The 21,887-nt window shown below is 39.6% G+C and overlaps 2 protein-coding genes across 3 annotated transcripts in view; one reads left to right on the forward strand and one right to left on the reverse strand.

The window, feature by feature from the left end:
• LOC140562727 (B-cell scaffold protein with ankyrin repeats-like) overlaps window positions 1-20,010 on the reverse strand; it is a 100,573-nt gene extending 80,563 nt beyond the window's left edge. The window contains exon 1 of the mRNA XM_072688588.1: window positions 19,872-20,010. Within this exon, the coding sequence (XP_072544689.1) occupies window positions 19,872-20,010 (139 nt within the window). The remainder of the gene's footprint in view (window positions 1-19,871) is intronic.
• A 29-nt stretch (window positions 20,011-20,039) lies between these two features.
• Window positions 20,040-21,887, forward strand: part of LOC140562345 (protein phosphatase 3 catalytic subunit alpha) — a 106,462-nt gene continuing 104,614 nt past the window's right edge. For both annotated transcript variants that reach the window (XM_072687892.1, XM_072687893.1), the window contains exon 1: window positions 20,040-20,329. In XM_072687892.1, coding sequence (XP_072543993.1) covers window positions 20,269-20,329 — 61 coding nt within the window. In that variant the 5' untranslated portion in view covers window positions 20,040-20,268. The remainder of the gene's footprint in view (window positions 20,330-21,887) is intronic.

Genomic DNA, 21,887 nt, shown 5'->3' on the forward strand with positions numbered 1-21,887 from the left:
TTCCCAGCCTGTGTAAAAATAAGGAAAAAGTGCTTATCCTACACTGTATCAGGATCTGTCCACACGTGTAATTCCACAAATGTAGGCACCGGCTCATCCAGTGGGTATTTATAGGATTTTTGTTCTCCCTTTGCTGCCATTACAGTCGCTACTCTTCTGGAAAGGCTTTACGCTAGTTATCAAAACATTGCTGTGAGGATTTGAAAGCATTCAGCCACAAAATCATTTGTAAGGTCAGGTACTGATGTTGGATAATTAGGTCTGGATCATAAATGCCACCCTAATTGATTATAAAGGTATTGCATGGAACTCCGGCTCCACTCCAGAAAACTCAATGGCCCAATGCTGGACGGCTTTTATACCCATCCAGCCAATACTTGGTGTTGAGCATTGTGACCTTTAAGGCTTTTATGGAGTTATAATTGTGCCATTAGACGTTTGAATTTGGTTCAGGTGTAACTGGCACCTTGATATACAAATATACATCAGTTGTCTTATGTATTGTCTTATGTATGTCTTACGTATGTTGTTATGTAAGTTGTTAAATATTACCATTTTGTCAAAATCGCTGAAGCAGAGTTAGATAAGTTCAAGACCAGGAAACATTGAATCCGAGTTAAGATCAAGGCCGATTCTCAGTCTGATCATGTATGATAATTTTGCAGCGTGGTGCCTAATGCATTCTGGGATATTTGGCTGTGCATCCTCGATAACATGGGTGGAACAAGAACACATCCGGGCATTTGGAATGTACTTGACTAGATGTGAACTTTTGAATGGAGCAATACTTGTGCTGCAACTGGTGATGTTTCCCGAGACCACAGGAACACAAGTACAGACAAGAATGCAGATTGAGAACTCAACCACTGAAAGAAAGGGACTACTTATACACTGACACTGACAAGGTACACCTGGGGAAGACAATGAGAGGGCAGGGCTACAAAGTAGGCACAGGTGGGAACAATAATGACTAGGAGGGGCGGCTAGGGCGGAGACAAGAGAGGAGACCTAAACACAGAAAAACAGTGGTTCTTCCATGGCGAGTGGCAGATTTTATACTGATCTCTGTTCCAATTCAGAAAACCAGATTATTCTGACTCCAAATGATAATATTTCAATTCAAATTTTGCATTCACATTTCTTATAGCATGTTTTTACCTCCATGTGCTTCTAACTTCTGCAGCTGTTCCAGAGCGTGTTATTCAAATGGCTGTTCTTTCCAGTGGAGATTATACAAGCTGTGTGTGTAGCAACCGAACACCTGAATCAGCAATGTGTGCACCTTAAAGAATCTTAAGAGGGGTGTGTGGATACTGTGTTTTAGCAAAGAAACACAAGAAATTCTACCTATTTTCTTACATTCCACAGCTCTGACTCTGGGATTTTCAGGCCATTTTCATATTACATTAGCGCACTGACATGGTGATTTTGATCATCTGTTACTGAGGTTGGGTCACATGGTAAAAATCCAGCGACCGTAAAAAGAGCTAAAATCAACATCTGAAATCAACACACAGAGAAAAGGACAGATATAGTGTAAAAAATAAACATGCACTCACTTAAGTTATTCCAAATCTTTTTTAACTTGCCGTGGTCTCTTAACTTCCTGTTAGTGATCAGGATGGACTACGGCTGGTAGCACCTTTGTGAATTGACCAACGCAAAGAACAATGGGAAAGTCCAAGTAGCTCAGTGCAGATCTGAATTTGATGGTAGATTTACAAAAGTCAGGAAAGTCTCTTGGAACCATTTATAAACAGCTGCAGATTCCAAGATCATCCCAGTTCAAGCAACTGTAGGTGGGTACAAGTTATTGGGAGTGTAGCCTCTTTGCCAAACTGTCCAAACAAGTTCCAAACTGTCGCCCCCAGCAGAGAGGAAACTGGTTCGTATGGACAGAAACAACCAACCACAAAGAACCACCAAGAGCTTGTCCTCCAAAATTAAAACTTGTGCAGCAAAATATTTATATTTATATTTATATTCTAATTTTGTGAGATACTGAATTTGAGGTTTTCATTAGTTGTCAGTTATAACCATCAAAATTTAAATAAATAAACACTTGAAATATATCAGTCTGTGTATAATGAATGAATATAATATACAAGTTTCACTTTTTGATTGGAATTACTGAAATAAATCAACTTTTTCATGATATATATATATATATTATGTGTGTGTCTGTGTGTGTGTGTGTGTGTGTGTGTGTATATATATATATATATATATATATATATATATATATATATATAATTTTTTTTTTTTTTTTTTATGGTCAAATAGTGCCACTAATTACCAGGTTCCGTTGGCAGCTGACACTTTTCACTGCAGTTCCGTAGTAACTCCTGGTTGAAACGTGACCTAACCTCCATAATCCGATGTTTTAAACGTCTTCGTTGCCATGGCTACACCACTGTCAATCACTTGGTGGTATGAAATGCCCACACACTCCTTATTAAAATGAGCTGGGTTTTTCTAGCTTCTAGATTACGGTTTGGAATTTGTATTCTTCAATGCTGACTTTGGTTAAAGCTCATCAGGTCAGCTATCGTCTTGATCATTCAAGCAGTTCCGATATTTGCAATCGACCCAACAGCCCTTTTACAGAAGTAGGCACGAAAAGCTTAGTTCCTCACATATCAGAACCCAACACATCTGTCTCTTCTGCATGATACATACTGAGCCTAACTCTTAAACAATGCCAATGCCAATGTTATCTAGAACTTATCCAACTAGAAAAAGCCCTTCCATGTACTGCAGTGTGTAAATGCACATCCGTCTGCACTGTGGCTTTAATTCATCCACATCAATGTAAAGTAAAGTCATTAACTTCCTCTGGAGTGACTTCATCGTGGGGTTGTCATGGAAATGGCTCCACTTTCTGTTGCCTGTAATGGGCTAATAGCCTCGCTTCTGAAAGCTACTTATAGCCTGAAATACCTAACAGCTTTTACGGACGCAACCGCAGCACTATGGGCCACGGGAGGTGTGAAAGCGCCATGAAGGTTGATTCCATTAATTGTTGCATAAATCCTTAAGGCAACGCTTTCTAGAATTCAGGTGACATGAAATAGCAAATTGTGAAAGAAGTTTTCAGCAGTGTTTAATGAACCTTCTTCTACTGTGCTCGGTTCAGCGTCAGCGCTGCATTATGAGTGTATACACACAATTACACAAATGCTTTGTGGCATTTCCTAAGGTGGGAGTTAACACAGGCCTTGATTAACTTTCTAAATTGATTACGGTTCACGCTGGCTGCTCCAAAACGCTTTTGTTAAGTAATTACAGTTGCTTGTAAGGACTGTGGTACCTTGTTATGTTAAAGGAACAGTATAGGTAAACAAGAACATGCAGTATGATTAAATGCAATGCACTGCTCTTATGATGCCCCATTTCTGAAGTTACTTTAGTGCCAACAGTGTCCCATTTTGGTGTGACCAGTCCCATTTTAGATAGGTGGCCCTTAGTTTTTAATGCAAAAACTGCAGGTTTAGGCTTGTGTACCAGTTTCCTACAGAACAGCCTCTGAAGGCAGCAGAAAAGGCTTATTACATCAGGCCCAGTGTTTCGCACAGTCTGTTTCTGCTTGTTATATCTGTCAAATCTACACTACAGTTTTCTTTCAGTCAAAATAATCCGGCTAGCTAACCAACTTAGAATAAGTGTAATAGTTTGGTGCAGTTCGAATTAGCATGATTTATCACCCACCTCAGATGCAGTCACTTACAGCCAAGACATGGTTGAATTCTAATTTGGGCTTCGTTAGTTTACAATGGGAGAAAAGGCTAATGTTGCTAACAATCAAAAAACTTCTCCACACAGCAGAATGGTGGGGCAGATATCCAAGAATGTCCAAGAATGTCTCCAAGAATAGCCATCCCACCAAATTCACCCCACAGGTGGATGAAAAGATCAAATAAGAAGCTTCAAAAAGAGTAAAGTTCAGAAGTCAGAATCTAGGGCAAAAGGAGCTGTCAGAATAACAGTTCAAAGGAAATGTAGATTAAAGGTCAGGATGTTTATAGGGGAATCTCCAGTTGAGGGCTCTTTCTGCCATCTTAACTTCTGAAAATAACATTATAAAATATATAATAAAACGCAGTGATGGCAAGACTGAGCCTCAATAGAATTCTAATAGTTTATATTTATTTGCCACTTTATTTAATAATTCTGCACTTACCTTTTTCCTGTATTCTCTAGAGATCTCTACTGATGTCTTACATTTAAGTTTTGGGGAATAATACATTTAACTTTAGTTTCTAAACCGCTAAAAAGATACTAATGGTGAAACTGAAAACCTCTCGTTAGCATCACCTGGCGCCCTATCTTACACCTAGTGAGAAGAAGCGTCGCGATGCTCAGTGCTATCTTACAATTCGCCAACAGTCTGTTTTCTGGCCTTCTGCCTGTGTCGTTTCAATAGCAACGGTGCTTACGAATATATCTATGCTGATGGGCGTGGTGGTCTCAAAATGAGGTGTGTTCAGGTAAATTTCTGGCGTATTGCTGTCCTGGCAACGGAAAACATGGGTGCGCCACTGAGCGCACCTAGCTCTTAAAGGGAATGGCAAGTGACACGCTGATTGGTTTATTGCACGTTACGCCCAAAACACACCCATGATTAATTAAGAGACTTAGTACATGCCTTTTGCACGTTTGGAGACATACTTTTCCCAAGCTGCACGGTTCACGGCTCACCTACAATCACTACAATAGGGCCCCAGGTGTCATTACCGACAATCTAACACATTGTGTTGGAAATGACGTTGCGGTAATGACAATAATATTTATTTATGCATTACATACTATATTTAATGTTCCCTTTTTAAAGGAACATGGTCATTACCTCAACACTTCATTACCAAAACAGAACTGGCTGTTTTGTCTCTGTATTTAAAGAGAATATTGTCATAACGGTATGAATGTTAACGGTGCTGAATAAATCTACTCCATGATCAGCAGGAATACATGATTAGACTACTCATTTTTCCAGAGATCAAGATGTCACTCTTCTCTCATCGCTGATATGTGTTCCCCGTCTTTGTTTCCATGGTTACGGCATAAACAAGTGTTACCTTGAACTCTGTAACGCAGAAAGGCTTATTACACACTAACACATACTACTCAGTAACTACAGGGACCTCAGTACATACTGGTGGGGCTGTTCTCTGGTATTAGAAGTTTGTAATAACAGTTTGGCTGCTTAAGGGGTTAATAAAACTTTTTTTAGGCTCTTGTGGTAATGATGGTAATGTTGGGGACAGTAATTATAATATATTGTTTATAAATATGCAAACGTTGAATATATAGGAATGTAAATAATACATTGCGTGTTTTATTTAAAATATATACTTTGTGTTTTGTATTTAATGTATAACTTTATTATTGTAATAGGGCAGAGAGATTTTGAACAAGGCCAGAGTAGCAAACTATTGATCCATAATATACTTTTTTTAATGGAATGTCTCATGATTTTGGTGCATAATAAAAAAAATTGGAGTTGCAATAAATAATATGTTCAATACCTAAGCAATCTTTATTTTGTAAAGTATTTTTAACATGAATTTATAATCTGGGGACATTAAAGCCCCCCTGACTGAAGGATCCTGACTGATGTGTGCTGTGAGAAATCAGCAGAAAGCAACCACTGAGGTTTTGCAGGATGGACTGGATTTTTCACTGCAAGAAGACTTCTAAAGCCATAGAGACCAAACAGATGAGTTACATGAGCTATAATCCAAGAAAGATGCACATATCATGTTTGATGCAAACCAAAATCTCCCTCCACTCAATCCCTACATACTGTACCAGCTGTAAAGCACAGAGATGCAGCTGTGTGGTTTTGTGTTCTTCTGCTGCTTTGGGCAGCCTCCCATCACTGAATCAACAATACAGTAGAAAATGTGTGCAGAATGTGGGGGCGGGGGGGGACTTGAAACAGGCCGTACATGCAAAAAAGCCCTCCGACATCACACAGTTGAAGCTGTTGTGCGTGGAGAAGTGGGCCTTCGTTCTTCCCAGTCAGTGTATGTAACTGGTAGATGGTTAGAGGAGATGCAGTAAGCAGGTGGGGAAGTGAGGGATGTGTCTTTTTGAACATTAATGCATGATGATGATGATTGACGCTGTTCGCACATTTTACATTGTAGAGTTTTAGGCTTGAAATGTGTCCGTGTGAAAGAAGGGGGGGGAGGGGGGACTTTCTGTCATTTGCTAAAAACCTTCTTGCGGCAGACGTCAAGATAAAAGGATTTTATTCCAAGTCATTTTGGAACATTTCTATTGGTCCATTGGTCGTTAACTTTTCTGTTTGGACAACTGCCGGATTCACAGTATGTCAAAAAGTGAAAAATGGCAAAAATAGATATACAAGTCCCAGTGAAAATGAAAAGACATGGTTATATCTGTTGTTCAGACAATGTTAAGTGCAGGCATCAATAAATAAAGCAGCCTGGTCTAAATTTAGACATAATCAGTTAATTTTGGCAGGTGACTTTTATTACTACATTTAGTCTTTTGAATGAAATATATATTAGCTTTAGCCACATTTTAGTTATGCCTGCCCCTGGTGTCATGTCTGCCTTTGTTTTGTGTTGCCATGTGCTCCCAAGCATTGCTCTGTTTGTGTCTTGTCTGCCCTAGCCACACCTGTCCATTAGTGTTTCCACCAGTGTCTCCTTTGTAGCCACGCCCCCCCGTTAGTCCCAGGTGTTCCTTGTGAGTGCCTTGTTAGTCTTTGTAGAAGTACACCTTTGTTTCAGCCTTCTTTTGTCTGTTCTTGTTCATGTGTGCTTGTGCATGTTAGTGTGTATGTTCATATCGGTTTCACGGTTTGTTGATTTGGCCTGTTTATGGGATTCTTATGTTGTTTGTTTGGTAAGCTTTGTTCTTGTTTGGATCCTGTTTGTTTTGTTTTATTTTTCCTGTATTAAAAGATTCAGCAAATATGTCTGTCTCGTGATAAACCCTGACAGTTATTTAATTATTGTTAGTTTTAGTTTAGTTTTAGTCTAGTTTTAGTTGTTGACACAAACCTAAAAGCAATTTAGTTACATTCTAGTCAATTACATTTCTAAAATACTTGTATGGTTGAATCTTTAAGGTTTTTCTATTTTAGAGGTCATATTTATTGCTAACATTCTGAAACAATAGCTTAAAAATGATGTTAAATTTAATAACACGGTAACCTCAGACATTATGGACTTTGGAAAATGACCTCTTTTTCTTAAAATACATTTCGCATTTATTTAACTTTAAAATGCTGACAGTTTCACTTAAATGTGTTTAATAAAACCGATACAGTGCAGTGTGTACATACAGTATGGCTTCCCTGTGACTGAGGGTGTACTTTGCAAAGAGTGTGTACCTCTTGTTGCCCCTTAGTTTCTATAGTGCTCCTTAGTTTTGTTACATTAATAATTCATAAATAAAAGCCACAAAGCTGTAGCAATTGCTGTCTTGCTGAACAGCTCAGCTAAGGATGATGGATTACACATAGGTCTACCTCTACCTCGACATTAAACAACGCTAAAAACTAAACATAATACATGTCAAAGGAAAGACATTGTTGATTGGCCTCCATTCATCTGAAGGCAACATTAGCTTAACCTTTTGTAAACTCCTGGGTGGCGGGATTTTTATTGCACATTTTCTGAGCTTGGAAAAATTAGTTGATATTGGATATTCAGTGGATATTGGCATTTCGACCCTTATTATCTCGGGCACCTGGTGCAGCAATTCCGACTGTTTCGATGAAGTGCACTCGGCGAAATAGAAAGATCGGGAAATCTGACAAAATATAATGATCAGAGTTTGTTCTCTGTTCCTCCACTTTTAAGAAAATGTCTTTTCAGAAATTTTAGGACATTGTGAGCTAGAGGAATGGGCAAGACATGAATATACAGTCATAAGGATACAGACTGTAACCAAGTGGACAGATAATTATTTGCCAGTTTGTCAGTCTTTCACATTATCGTTTAGTTTTTTAGCTGTGGCACATTACATCTCGACGTAGTTCTCGTTTTCAAATCTCAAAATTTAGTTTCTGCCTCCTTTCATTTTCATCAAGGGCCTTAAACTCATATGTTTAGTCGTGGTTTTCAATGATAGCAGACTGGGATAACATCACCAGTGGGCCGGAGCTCCTTGTGAATCTTGTGTAATAAATGTATAAAATATCCTTGTCCAAATGTTACAAATTTCTTGGGTGGTTTATGCACAAATTGTAGGAGATCCTAATGTCGAAGGTCAGGTGAGTTTTATTAGGCATTGAATGAAAATTAAATGTCTAGTGAAAAATTTGCTGTGCTCCTCCTAACTCCTTGTGTTTTCTCCCTTTCAGTGTTCTTTCTGTCTCTTTACCATGTACTGAGATGCCCAGTTCCAACTGATCAGTCCCGGTACCATCAGACCTGGCTACTCTACCCTGCTGCTTGCTGTTCTGCACCTTGGCACCATATTCTCTTAATTCAGTATAGTTGTACTGTTGTTTTTCTTCCTGCGTTGCCTTTTATTGTTATGATCTGGTGTCAACCAGAGGAGAATGTGTTCCCCTTTCGAGTCTTGGAGTTTTTCTTGTGGCTGCCGCCACTGGCTTGCTCAAAAAAAGGGCTGTATAGGTAAACATAGCTGCTGTAGACAACATCATTGTAGATAATCTGAGGTAACATTTCAGAGACGTTTATGGAGCCTGACCTGTGTAGGTACATTGCCTCAGAAATGGAAAAAGCTCTGATTCCCTACAGTCAGCTGTACAGTCAGATGTTGTCTCTGATCAGCCTGCCTGATTTCTGATAGCTCTTCTGTTTATTTTCTTTTCAGAAGGACCCATTGAACACCCTCATCTTGCAGCTGAGGAATCTTGACAACAGCCAAAGTGTGTGTTTCAAGGCACCTGGAGAAGAGTCAGCATAAAAATAAATCGCACTCCCTTTATTCTCCCATTCTGGCTCGAGGCCATATTCGTACGTCTACCGACAGTGTTGTTCCATCTCCTCCACTGACACACCAACCAAAACAGTCGTGGTCTCTGGCGCTTGGCAGCACCTAATATAGAAAAGCCCAGTGCAGCTGCATGAGCACTTTGTGTGGATGTCTTTCTTTGTAAGTGACTCTGAAGGTGTGTGTCACAGTGCCCTGGTTTGGAATTCTACAGCGGACTGTGGAGTTGGGGGGGTGGATGGGGGGACTTGCAACAACTCCTGGAGACCTTAAAAGATCATCATCTTCAAATGAGGGTTGAATACACTAAAGTGTTCACCACTAGAAAGACTCTTGCCAAGTTCTCAAAGCTGTGCCTCGGGCTATGTGGGAACAGTAGCTCCAAAGCAATGGAGCTGAATGTCTCTCTCAGAGACAGAAGGAGCGTTGTCTGAGTAGGTAATAACTCAATGCGAATACGTTCTATCTATCTGGCATTTAGCTAGAAACATGGTTAAAATGTGCATGAAAGGATTCCTCGCTGCAGATGGGACAATAACGGAACAATACGGAACCGGAGGCCTCACTTGATCTTGATTGCTAGCCAAAAGAGTTTTGGCTGGCATCGCCTTTCTCTCTGTTTCCCTCTAGCCACTAGAAACGTATTGTTTTTCTGGTGCATAAGCAGCATAAATCTAATGCTAATACTGGAAGGCATTTCCATAGTGCACTCTTTTTTTACACAGTAACTGGACAGCTGACTAATGACTAAGCGTTTTCAAGTGTTCATGACCAACTTTGACACTTGTGGCCTAACCTGAAGGCCTTGGGTTAATAGTCATGGTTAATCATGAACAGTAGCATATCAACATATGGCACATATTCATACACAGCGTGTTTTTGTCCTATAAAAAAGCTATTCTATCAAGACTAGAGTAAAAATGCATGCACTTGTGGTAAACCATGACTATTAGACCAAGGCCTTCAGTTTAGGCCACAAGTGTCACAGTTGGCCATTAACACCTGGCTATGACACCTCTTAGTCATTAGTCAGTGGTCCAGTTACGTTGAGTCTGTGAGGAAGGAGGGGGGGTGTGGGGGTTATGTAAGTTTTTATTGTTGTTTTAACTGGTTAGTGTATTTGTTAAACCGCTTGAATTACAGCTGAAGGTCTGCACATATCTTTGTCAAATGCTTTGTTCATTATGGGGACATATTGACATATGGTGCTATCAAGCAAATACCATATAATAATTTAAGAGAATTTTTCTTATGTATTTTGCCGTTTTCCTTTAAATTATATAAAACCTTGACCAATAGAAATGCTCCAAAATTAATTGAAATTAATCATTTACATAAATAAATAAATAAATAAATAAATAAATATTCTTATAAGGTTCTTGTTAGGTCCTTAAAACATAATTATAGAATATGATTCTGTTGAATATTGGCACATTATATATATATATATATATATATATATATATATATATATATATATATATATATTATATTTCATTATATATATATCATATATCTCATATATCTCAGACGTTGTTTTTCTTTTTTTCAGTTCTATTTTTTGCTTCTTCAACATGGCATCAGTGTACATTTTTTATAAGAAGTTAGATCAGTGCTGTAATCAAGATGCAAAGGGAAATCCAGAGAAAATGCCTGTTTAAACAGAGGATTATGCGTATAAGTCTGCCTTCTGTCAGCAGTCATGCTACTCACCCTATCTGGAGATGAGAGAATATCTCTGCCATGTAATGCAGAGACTCTCACTCTTCTGCTTCTGCTGGTTTTTAAGCCATATATACCCTAAAAAACAAAGGCTCCTAAATGGCTCTTGGCTTTCAGTAAAAAAGAAAGCTTAGGTAGACATTTCTTGTTCTTGTTTAGTTCCTTAAAGAACCATTTACTGAAAAGTGGTTCTGCTATGGCACCGCTCCAAAGAACCTTATTTGGCACCTATATTTTTAAAAGCGCACATAGTGGAGAGAGAAAGAGAGAGAGAGAGAGAGAGAGAGAGAGAGAGAGAGAGAGAGAGAGACATGGTTTACTGCCCAGCACACTGGCCAGGATCTCCATTATGCGCTCCAGATCTGCTGAGTAATTGGACACATTGCTTTTAAATGAGTCTCTCACTCAGTGGGAGTCCTCATATCTAAGTCAATCTGAAATCTTTTAGTCATTTCTAAAAGTTAAAGGAGATGGAGATTCAAGAGACGATTGCATATGCTTTTGCCACAGAAATGGGTTTAATCAGGGCAGGGTAAATGAAGGAGAAATATACAGGCTAATATACAGAGATTTCAATCTGAATGGACTGATGTGCAACTGGAAAGATAAGAAAAATAAGAAATGTGATTGTAATAAAAATCAATTATTTCACAAATACACTTTTCTGAGTATAGAGTGTTTATTGTTTATTGCCAATACTGAACTGAACAACTGCATATGTCATATAAGTAGACAAATATAGCCCACCAATTATATACAGCCTGTAAACAGCAACTGAAATTAAACATCATAGCAAGAAGTACAATAAACACTGTCCCATGGGAAGTTTCTGTCCTGGCACCGAAGTGGTGGAACGAACTTCCCCTGGGTCCCACCTCTTCCAAGAGTACTTGGTGAAGTGTAGTCTTGAGTATTGAGGTCTCCATATTCGCTTTTGTATTTAGCAGATCTAAGCTTAGAGGGATCTTTTGGAGTAAACAGCAAAGCACTTTTGTAAGTCGTTCTGGAGAAGAGTGTCGACTAAATGCCTTAAATGCAAATGTAAACATTTAAATATAAGTCTACGTTGTTAACATAACTGTAAAGACTAGTTCAGAATTGAACATTAATATTTTGAAATATAGTTAGATATTAGGTTGCAATTCTTTTCTGAAAATCCCAAGTTAAAATAAAGCTGTGATAAAGTATCACATTATCAATTACAGCACAGCTGATTGGATGGCAATCCCATTATGACATCACCTTGATGTCAAATCAAAAACATAAACAATATCAATATGGTATCAAACGTAACAATAATGTATATCCACTGCTAAAAGACTAAAAGCATCTCGATAAACAGGCAGTTGTAGTGCTTGACACAAACTGCAAGGATGTGCTGCTTGGAGTGAATGACCTGAATTCAAAGCAACATTATGCAGCATTTCTACCTTAAAACAGCAGCATCTTTGCAATGCCACTGGGCAGTTATTTCAGTCTTATGAGACCAGGCCTCTATCTCTATGAATGTGGAGAGACTAAAAAACAGGACACTCAAGATCAGATTACTGTTTTAACACCCGAAAACAAAAACTCCTATTCATATTTCAATCAGTGGCTGGTCTCCTAATTTATAATATGTCTGATGCTGCGTACTGTACTTTGGTTACTTTGCGAAACACATGTATTTTCCTACAGTGAAGTTTTTCTATCTCTCAGCTTGTCCAAAAATGCATGTGTAAATCGTGGGATGGATCCCAGGGGCAGGAAATACCAATTCCTGCATAATGCTGCTTTACCATGACAGAGCAGCACTATTATCGCTCCACAATCTATAAAAACGTTTGTCTGATTGGCTGAGCCACGGTCAATACTATTTTAGATTATTTAAAATGGAATTCTGGATGAATGCACTCTGAAATCCTTCTCAAGAGAGGTTGTGTACGTGCATCAAGACCTCTCTTGCTGACTATACATCATTTTTATCTTTAATATCATCCACATGCTATTTATACTGGTCATGCATTCAGAAAGGGAGAACACATTCAGTGCAGGACTCGTCTATCCATGACTAAAGGTAGACCCACCCATTGGTCTCCAACCCAGCTCAAATCTATCCCCATTCAGCCAATCAAGGACCTTTGCCGGCAGTAATGAATTGCATCAGTTGGGGTGGATTAGGATTGGATACAAAGTCTACGGGAAGGTGGATCTTCAGGAGCAGCGTTGGAGACTATTGGTCTAAACCGTCTCAAATAAAACAAACAAACAAATCAACAACACTAACCCTAGACTAGAGCTGCCCAAAGCATGGACCATGAAGATGTTTGTTTGATGGAAAACAAACAGTTGAATACCGTGACTGAGCCTACCAGAGCAAATATAGATGCTGGATAAAAAAAAGGTTGTAGTGTTTATTGTAGTGTGTTTCCCACCTACCCTTACACACAGGTGCAGTATTCTGAGCAGACCATGCACTCTCTCCTCCTGCTGCACAGCTCAATATGGCTGGCTGCAATATTTACTGTTGCTTTGGAGTGCTGACTCAACAGGAGATCAATCTGAGGGCCATTTAAACACAGCCCAGACATTTATGCCTCTGTGATTTGATGGGAGGGAGAAGAATGACAGCATGGCAATTCAGGGTTTGTAAAGTGGACAGGTTTGGGCCATGCTGTACATTTTTGTCTATTTTTAAATGAATGCGTTTCCAATTGAATGGAAGCATATATACGGTCATCAAGCATTTTATGAGGAACACCAAACTAACACTGGGTCAGACCTCCTTTTGCTCTCAAAACAGCCTCAGTTCCTCATGGCATGGATTCCATAAGATAGGAAACATTCCTTTGAGATTGAATCACACAGTACCTGCTGATTTTTCAGGTGCACCTTCATGCTCTGAATCTCCCAGTCTACCAGATCCAGTGACTTGGAAGGACACTGAGAAACTCCTTGTATGTTCATAACACCAACTGAAGATATGATTGTGTTGTTATGTGGAAACTGTGGCCAGGAAGGGCTGCACATGGTCAGAACCAATAGTCCAAAACAAGTGTGGCATTCAAGCAATGATTGATTGGTATTAATGGCCCAAATTGTGTCATACATACAAACATAACACACCACTTCAACCAGTCTGGATGTCACGCAGTGCCTCATTACACCCAGACTTCTCTGGGAGATCATATGACTCTTCACGTGACTTCTCACTCCTATCCACGTTCACATTCTCCAGATTCTAATGATAGACACCTGTGTATTCGATCATATATATGATCTTAGCATAGTATTTAACTATGACTAAGACCTTTTTACTTTTGCCTTTTCCTGTTGAATTATATATATGTCTGTATATATGTGTGGTTTCTGGATTACGACTCTGGATTACGACATTTTTGCCTTTACTCTGTTTGCATTGTGTTTGGACTGTTTGCATCGTGTGATGTTTGTGCAATTGTCTTTCATCTGTCTTTTGGATCAGACCTTGGCTTGTTTTTTGACCATGAACTTGGATTGTGTTCATTCCAGTAAAGCCTCCTTTGTATTTTACGTCTGCGAGCGTCTGACCCTGTTTGGTACCTAATAGTGTACTGTTGACACAAGGCAGGCTGGGTCCGTGGATTCATGCTGTTGGTGCCAAATTCTGATCCAACTATCTGAGGATCTCAGCAGAAACCATGCTACATTTTTCATATAGCCAGCCTCGAGCTGGACGGGCTGCAACAGCACATGACCATGTCAGGTTTCCACTTCTGTCAGTCAAGAACAGAAAGCTGAGGCTGCAGCGGAAGAGGCTCACCAAAACTGGACAGCTGAGGAATGGAAAAATATAGCGTGGTCTGAGGAATTTCAGTTTCTGCTGAGATCCTCAAAAAGTTGGAACAGCATGAATCCATGGACCCAGCCTGCCTTGTGTCAACAGTCCAGTGTAAGGTACTAAACAGGGTCAGGCACTCACAGATGTAAAATACAAAGGAGGCTTTACTGGAATAAGCACAATTCAAGTTCATGGTCAAAAAACAAGCCAAAGTCTGATCCAAAAGACAGATGAAAGACAAACGCACAAACATCCCATGGTGCAAACATTCCAAACACAGTGCAAACAGAGTAAAATCAAAAATGTGCTGTGCAATTTGCTGTGCTGTGCAATGTTTTGATCGTTATGGTTGTAGATGAATATGAGTTATAAGTCTGGCCATTCTCCATTGACCTCTCTCATCAACAAGATGTTTTCCTCCACAGGACTGCTACTCATTGGATGTTCATTCTCAGTAAACTCTAGAGAGATTTTCTAGAGAGTGTATGAAAATCCCAGGAGATCAGCAGTTCTAGCAATACTCAAACCAGCCCTTCTGGTACCAACAATTTAAAAAAATCCCTGAGATCACCTTTTTTACCTCTGATTGATTTTACCGCATTCTGATTGTTGATGGAAACGATAACCGAAGGCACTGAGTGGTATCTGTATGATTCTATGCACTACACTACTGTCCTACAATTGGCTGATTAGATCATTGCAAGGATGAGTAGGTCTGCAGGTCTTCCTAATAAAGTGCTCGGTGAGTCTGAAGCCCCTACAGTAGCTTTTCAATTTTCTTTCTTCAAATAAAAATGAGAACGTTTTCTTTGCAAAATCAAATAAAATAATAAAACATAAAATGGTTTATATCAGGCTATTTTGTCTTCGGACAAACTGCAAAACTGAAGAAACAAGTACTAGAAGATGGGATGGCAATATGCCCAAAGTATTAGTAAATAGCCTTTTAAACCGTTGCGGATGTTTCTGCTTACTTCATTGAAAACTAACACTCAAAATCTAATATTCTGTAAAGCATTTAAATAGGCAAACTTCTGACAGCTGTATATATGATTAAATTGGAAACTGAAACTCATTTTATGACTCAGCATCTCTCGCACACCCCCCCCCCCTCCCTCAACCCCTCCCCCATACACACACACACACACCCTTCCACCCCTTTGCACCATAATTGATAGCATATGCTGGTCACAGGCCTAACAGGCTCTGCCCTGTGGTTGTTTGTTATGGTGAGTTCATGCCAGTTTGTGGCCAAACAGCTCCCTCTTCATTCTGCACTCATCATGTGAAACTGTGTCATCACTGCTCTATTGATCAGCACTGCAGAGAATGAGCTGAAAGTATTAGAGGCCGGAGTCCACTCTTTTCACTCTATTGGATTCCGCAGGTCAGTCTGCAGCAACCACTGTAATGCTACTGCAAAATGGCGATGGCGGTAAAGTAGAAAATAGCTCAAAAAGACCAGCCTGTGCAAAACCAACATGCCGCTGTTTCATATCTATGGAGATAGACAGACAGATTCCACTTTACAGGCCATTGCTCAGTGTATGTACAAGGCAATAAAATGCAGTTAGACTCTTCCAGAAGTGCAAATAGTAGCACTGTGCAAAAACATCTTCAAAAAGGCAGTGTTTCACAAATATGAGAAGGAATAAATATATACATAAGATAAATATGGTGATTATATCAATGCATAGATCACTATGCATATACAGTCATGTGACAAGTTAGGATGCCCCATGAATAACATATTTAACCCCTTAAAAAGCCTATGGCCTTATTACAAACATCTATTACCAAAGAATAGGCCCACCAGTTTGTACAGAAGTCTCTGTAGTTACTATACAAGTAATACACATTAGTAGTGCTTTGGGCGTTAAGGGGTTAAACACATGGACATTTGATCTTCATTTTAACACTATTGAGAAATTGAGGTAATATAACTAGACACATCAAACTGCAGTGAGTGGTATCATCATGGTGAGATCCAAAGAGCTCAATGAGGCCTTCAGAAAGCAGGCTGTAGATGCAGATGCAGAATCTGGAGAGGGATTTAAAAAAGAACACACAGAAATCAGTCGTTCCACTGCCAGCAAACAACTGCCAACATGACCAGGTCAAGTTCAGTCCAGCAGCAGACCACATGATGAAAAAAAAAGAAGTCTCCAACAGTCCTAAAATGTCATCATGGGACTTACAGATAGCTTCACTCTGAATATATTTTTGCTTCAGTAGGTGCTTGAGATAAATGTGAGACCATCTGTCAAGAAACTCACAACTGCACAGCTGAAGGAGTTCTGCATGGAGGAGTGGGGAAATCTCTCTCCCAGTTAATGTCAGAGACTGGTAGTCAGTTATTGGAAACATGTAATTATTATTTATATTAATTCCATTTAGTGAATTATTTTTAAGATGTTTCTTTAGTTACCTCCATCTATCACTATTGTTTGAATGAAAGATAGATAGACAGATTATTTACAGTTATTAGTATCAGACAAATACGTACAGTGCATTCAATACTGTCATAAAAGTAAAATACAGGCCAGAAAAAGGTCTAGTGTATGTAAAATGTTGGAGACTAGAACAGCTTAGTCCCACTAACTCACTTATTCTAATTTCTAATTTGATTACAGTTATGTTTTATGGCTTCCTATTTTTGATTTAGCAACATTGATCAATAGTTTTTTTTTCTTTTTCATGTTACTGATGATAATAAATTGCATAACGACTGTGTCTGCATGACTGATAACAATTTATATAGTGTGGCTTTGGAAGAAAGAAGGATATATATAAATTAATTATTATATAAAACGCATAATTTATAATTAATTCTAAAGAGATAACATTATCCCACTTAACCAGTGATTACAATACCATCGTCTAACATTGATTTTTAATATAATGATATTTAACTGAGATATAATACTGAGAAGTAAATAATTAAGATAAGTAAGATATTAAGATTCACACAATAAACTGTTTTGTATTAAAATACATTATTATTAAATGAACAAACGAACAAAGATATCATAAATATAGATTATAACTGACCACCCCTTAATCTTGTTACAATTTGACCACTATGCATGTTTTCAGAAATTCCTTCCTAGACATACAACAGAGACTGAAGCGGATCATACTTCTATGATTCCTTTGGTCTTAATTAAAGTATAAGAGCTCAAAGATAAGGTTCCACACAAACATATCTGTGTCTAGATAAAAACATTCTTTGAATCTGTACCTATGCACACTTATCTCAGCTGCTGAACTCAGTGGTGAACATCTGGCTGGTGCATGCACGGCACATCAAGAAAGAAGGCAGTTCTGTCTCCTCAATTACTTGATTAAAGAAATCAATGCCCTGTATTTTAATACACACCTCCTTCTCCAAATTACAGGCCATACAGTCGGAACAACATGTGTATTACGTGTACACAGGCACCCCAGTGCTATAGGCCAATTCTACCTGCCATATCAAATATCATCACAGACAAACAATGCTTATTGATTGGTTTATTACCCTGGACCTCTGTTCATATTACACTGAGCCTGACGGACTAGCCTGAGTGTTTGGGCCTTCCTACAATAAAACCTTTTACATCAATAGTGTTGGAATCATCATCATCCTGCATTGCAACTCTCAGTACACAGTGTAGGAGAGAGAGCGAGCTGTATGCATCTCTTTCTGGGAAGAAGCCTGCCACTTTCGTCTCACAGATACATCAATGTGACAGTTTTACAGCCTTAGTGAGGAGTCCAGCTAATAGATGAGCTGTCTAATACCTTTATGGACACGCAATGGTAAAATGAAGCCCATTTATACATACAGCAGTGAAGAAAAGCTACACTCTGACTCTTCAGGCTGGCAAAACAGGCAGCTTCTGAAGCTCATCTGATGAACGATGCATTTGGCATCCTTGGTTGTCCACAAGAGATGTTATCCAGTTATTCAGGATAACTAATATAGGAATTGTGGGCAGATATCAATATCCAATACTTCTTGTCTGTTGATACAAATACAATGATACTTAAAACAGAAAGAAATGATGAGACTACTTAGATTATTATAATTAGAATAAGAAAATAAATTAAATAATTATAGACCACATTAGCGATTAGTTTGTCACAGATTAATACCACCATTATCTTTATAAATGGTGGTGTAGAGCGACCAAGCAATTTCATTTCTAAATACTTGTAAGCCCTAAGAAACATCACACGTGGGACTCCCCAAAGATTATATTATTTTGTATGGAATACTAATAATTAAGAAATAATACTTGAAATATTTCACTTAGTTGTCTTATTAAACTATTAATAAATGTGAAGTTAGACAGATTAATTAAACAATATTATAACAAGAAATATTACAATATTTTTAAGATGTCAAGATATTTTCCTGCCAATATCATAACTCATAATAGAAATTATTATATTATTTCATATAATTATATATAATTTAAGATAAGATAAGATAATCCTTTATTAGTCCCGCACTGGGGAAATTCTCAGTGTCACAGCAGGAAGGAATAGTAAGACACTCAGTTACAAAAATGTAGATAAATAATTTGCACTATATACACAATATAAGTAAGAATAACAATATGAAAGATTAAAAAGCAATAACAATAGCAATATTATTTACAGTGTTTTATATATTATTTACATTTGTGTTACTATATAGTAAGCCGTATATACAATATAATAAGCAGTGCCTATAAACACCTAAAAATATTACCTTATTATCCCTGCTGAAAAAGACCATAAACCATTATCAGGATTAAGACCTGATAGTTCTGCCTCCCAGTGGGAGCTGGCTTAATGGTTACCAGCTGAGACCTTTACCAGTGGGACACCTTTAGATCCCATAAGAAAACCATCAAATACAGGCCAGGGGTCACCTGTCAACCCGTTAGAATTGTTTACATTGTGCTGTTACCCCATCAGGAAAACACTAAATTCCATTACTGACCACCAGGAACCAAAAGAAACCTTTGACAGGTGCTATGATTTCCCCAGCAGGACAGCGAACACCCAGACGCCTCTTTTGTTCACTGACGGTGCATTGCAATAGGAGATCCTCAATAGCAGGGCTTTTTATTAAGGTGTTGAAATGATTACGACCTTAATTAAACCGCGGTTCCAATCAAACTGCATCCGAAATGAAGGGCGGTTGTGTTTTCAGTCCTAATATACAGCGAACACATCCTTTCTCTGTCTAAAAAGAGCCCGATCAGAGTGCAATGTCGGCTCCACACAGAAACACACGACTTCATCGAAAGTGGAAATGTGTGCGATGTACTACACAACGTCCAAACGCGTCCACAGCGTGTGTTTAGTGGTCTGGAGATGGTCTGTAAACGCACTGAGCTATAATCACTCGCCGCCGAGGCTGAGCAGCAGCTCGTACACAGGCAAAGAGACTGACACGACAGCTCGCCATAGACTGGCCTTGACACGCCGAGAGGGAGGCTGAGCTCCACCAATGGGGAGCGTGCGCCTGTCGGAGGGGGCGGGGCTTCTCCAGCCTGCCGTTTGGTTGAGCCCATCGTGGCGGGTCGGGGGGGGGTGAGGGATCTGTTACAGTGGGAGCTGTAAATCAGACAGAGCTACAGTAACGGCGCTCAAATTCGTTACCCTGTTGCAAAGTATTTTCGGCGAGTGATCGGCGCGGGCGATACCGTCTCAGTCTCCCGTTTTGGGGAAGAGTCGAGTCGAGTCGAGTCGTTGAGCGAGGACTAACACCGGCTCGTTTCTCTTTCCCCCCAGGCAGTTTAAAAGAGAGCAGGCAGCACATTTGACTGGAAATGTCTGAAAACAAACCGAATGATGAGGCGAAGTTATCTACGACGGATAGAGTTGTTAAATGTGAGTATGATGTAAACACACGCCCTGCTCCGCTGGGGGGGCTGGGGGGGCTCTTTAAAGAGTGTAAGTAAGGACAGAAAACACGTTTTTAAACGTTCCTGTTAGCGTGTGTGTGTGCGCGTGTGTGTGTGTGCTGAGTGAGAGTGTGTGCGGTAGAAAGTCGTTGGTGTGGCAATGGTCTGCTAGCTAACATCAGAGCCTGAGAGCTGAGGAAAAGGGTGTTAGCCGGCTGTGCTGGTAAAAGTAGGAAGTAAAGGTAGTTATTACCGAGTTAGCAGCCTGACTGAATCGGCCAATTTCACAGCCCGCATTTCTCTACATATCTCCAGGCTGTTGGTGCACTATTTGGCCCCGGACGGCAACGTTTCGGTGGGGATTTGATGTTTCAGTTGGCAAACGTCTGTTTAGTTTTCGCCACACGTCGCCGTGAACGTTACTCGACGAAGCGCGCAGCGAAGCTGACAAGCCCCAGTGAAGTAAACAGGCTCAGCTCTTTCTCAATGGAGGTGTTAACTGCGCGCTTTACTTGCTTTGGAGCTGGAAACGAGCAGTAAACGGATGGCGTCCGTGTATTATTATAATAATAATAATAATTATTATTATTATTATTATGATTATTATTATTATTATTATTTTGTTTTTCGTCTCCTGCGTTTGGCCAGTTTGGACATCCTGCAGGTTATGACAGGTTGTGCTCCATGTTGTTTGGAAACAGTCCCTTTCTGGGAAGACTCCCTTCCCTCACTGCTGCCTGGCTTTTTAGGCGGTGTTATGTTAGAAACAGTGGCCTAGTCGTGCCTGGTTTGTTGTGCAGTCTATTAAGATCAGATTTTTAAGAATAAATAATCATATAGACAATAAGATCTATCTTCACAAAGCCCAGGATATGCCCACAGGGTTCTGCACAGTATATAGAGTAGAAGAGTAGAAGGGCTGACCCTTACTGTTAGATACCAGTAATGGGAACATTCAGCGCCCCCAAGATGAGTAGGAACGGAGGGTTCGGCCCATATCTTCAGCATTATCTTTTTGGCCAGCCGAAAAATCCTTTTTTTTTGATAAGTGGACAGCAGTTTTGACAGGTCAGAGCCATGCCCTTAGACTAAAGTGAGCTGAAGAAGCTGTCCAGCACGGTTCATACGAGGCCGATGTTGATCAGCAGGGCTGAGTCCATGCTGAAGCAGAGCTGTTGGACTTTTTGGACCTTCTCGATGGAGGACAGCCTCCTTGTAAACACCAGGTTTGGCTCTTGTCCCTCATGAGGGCCTCAGATGCTCAGGCGCTACCTACTCAGGATTAGAGTCCCAGACTAACTTCTCCAAGCACCTAAAAAAGTACATAACTGTGTGTCCTCTCTTTCTTTGCAGACATGCTCTTCAGATAGCACCGATAGCGTTGCAAGCTTGCTCTTTCATCGGGCAATGTCGTATAAGTGTGCCCCTCTGATATGAATTGCTTGCTCTCATAAAGAAGCCCTCGGAGCTCTGATAAGTCAGTCACTCACCCTCATTCATTCCACCAGCTACATCTCTTAGTACATTGCTGCGGAGAGAGAGAG

The sequence above is a fragment of the Salminus brasiliensis genome, chromosome 9 (genome assembly GCF_030463535.1).
Source record: "Salminus brasiliensis chromosome 9, fSalBra1.hap2, whole genome shotgun sequence".
NCBI classification, from domain to species: Eukaryota; Metazoa; Chordata; class Actinopteri; order Characiformes; family Bryconidae; genus Salminus; species Salminus brasiliensis.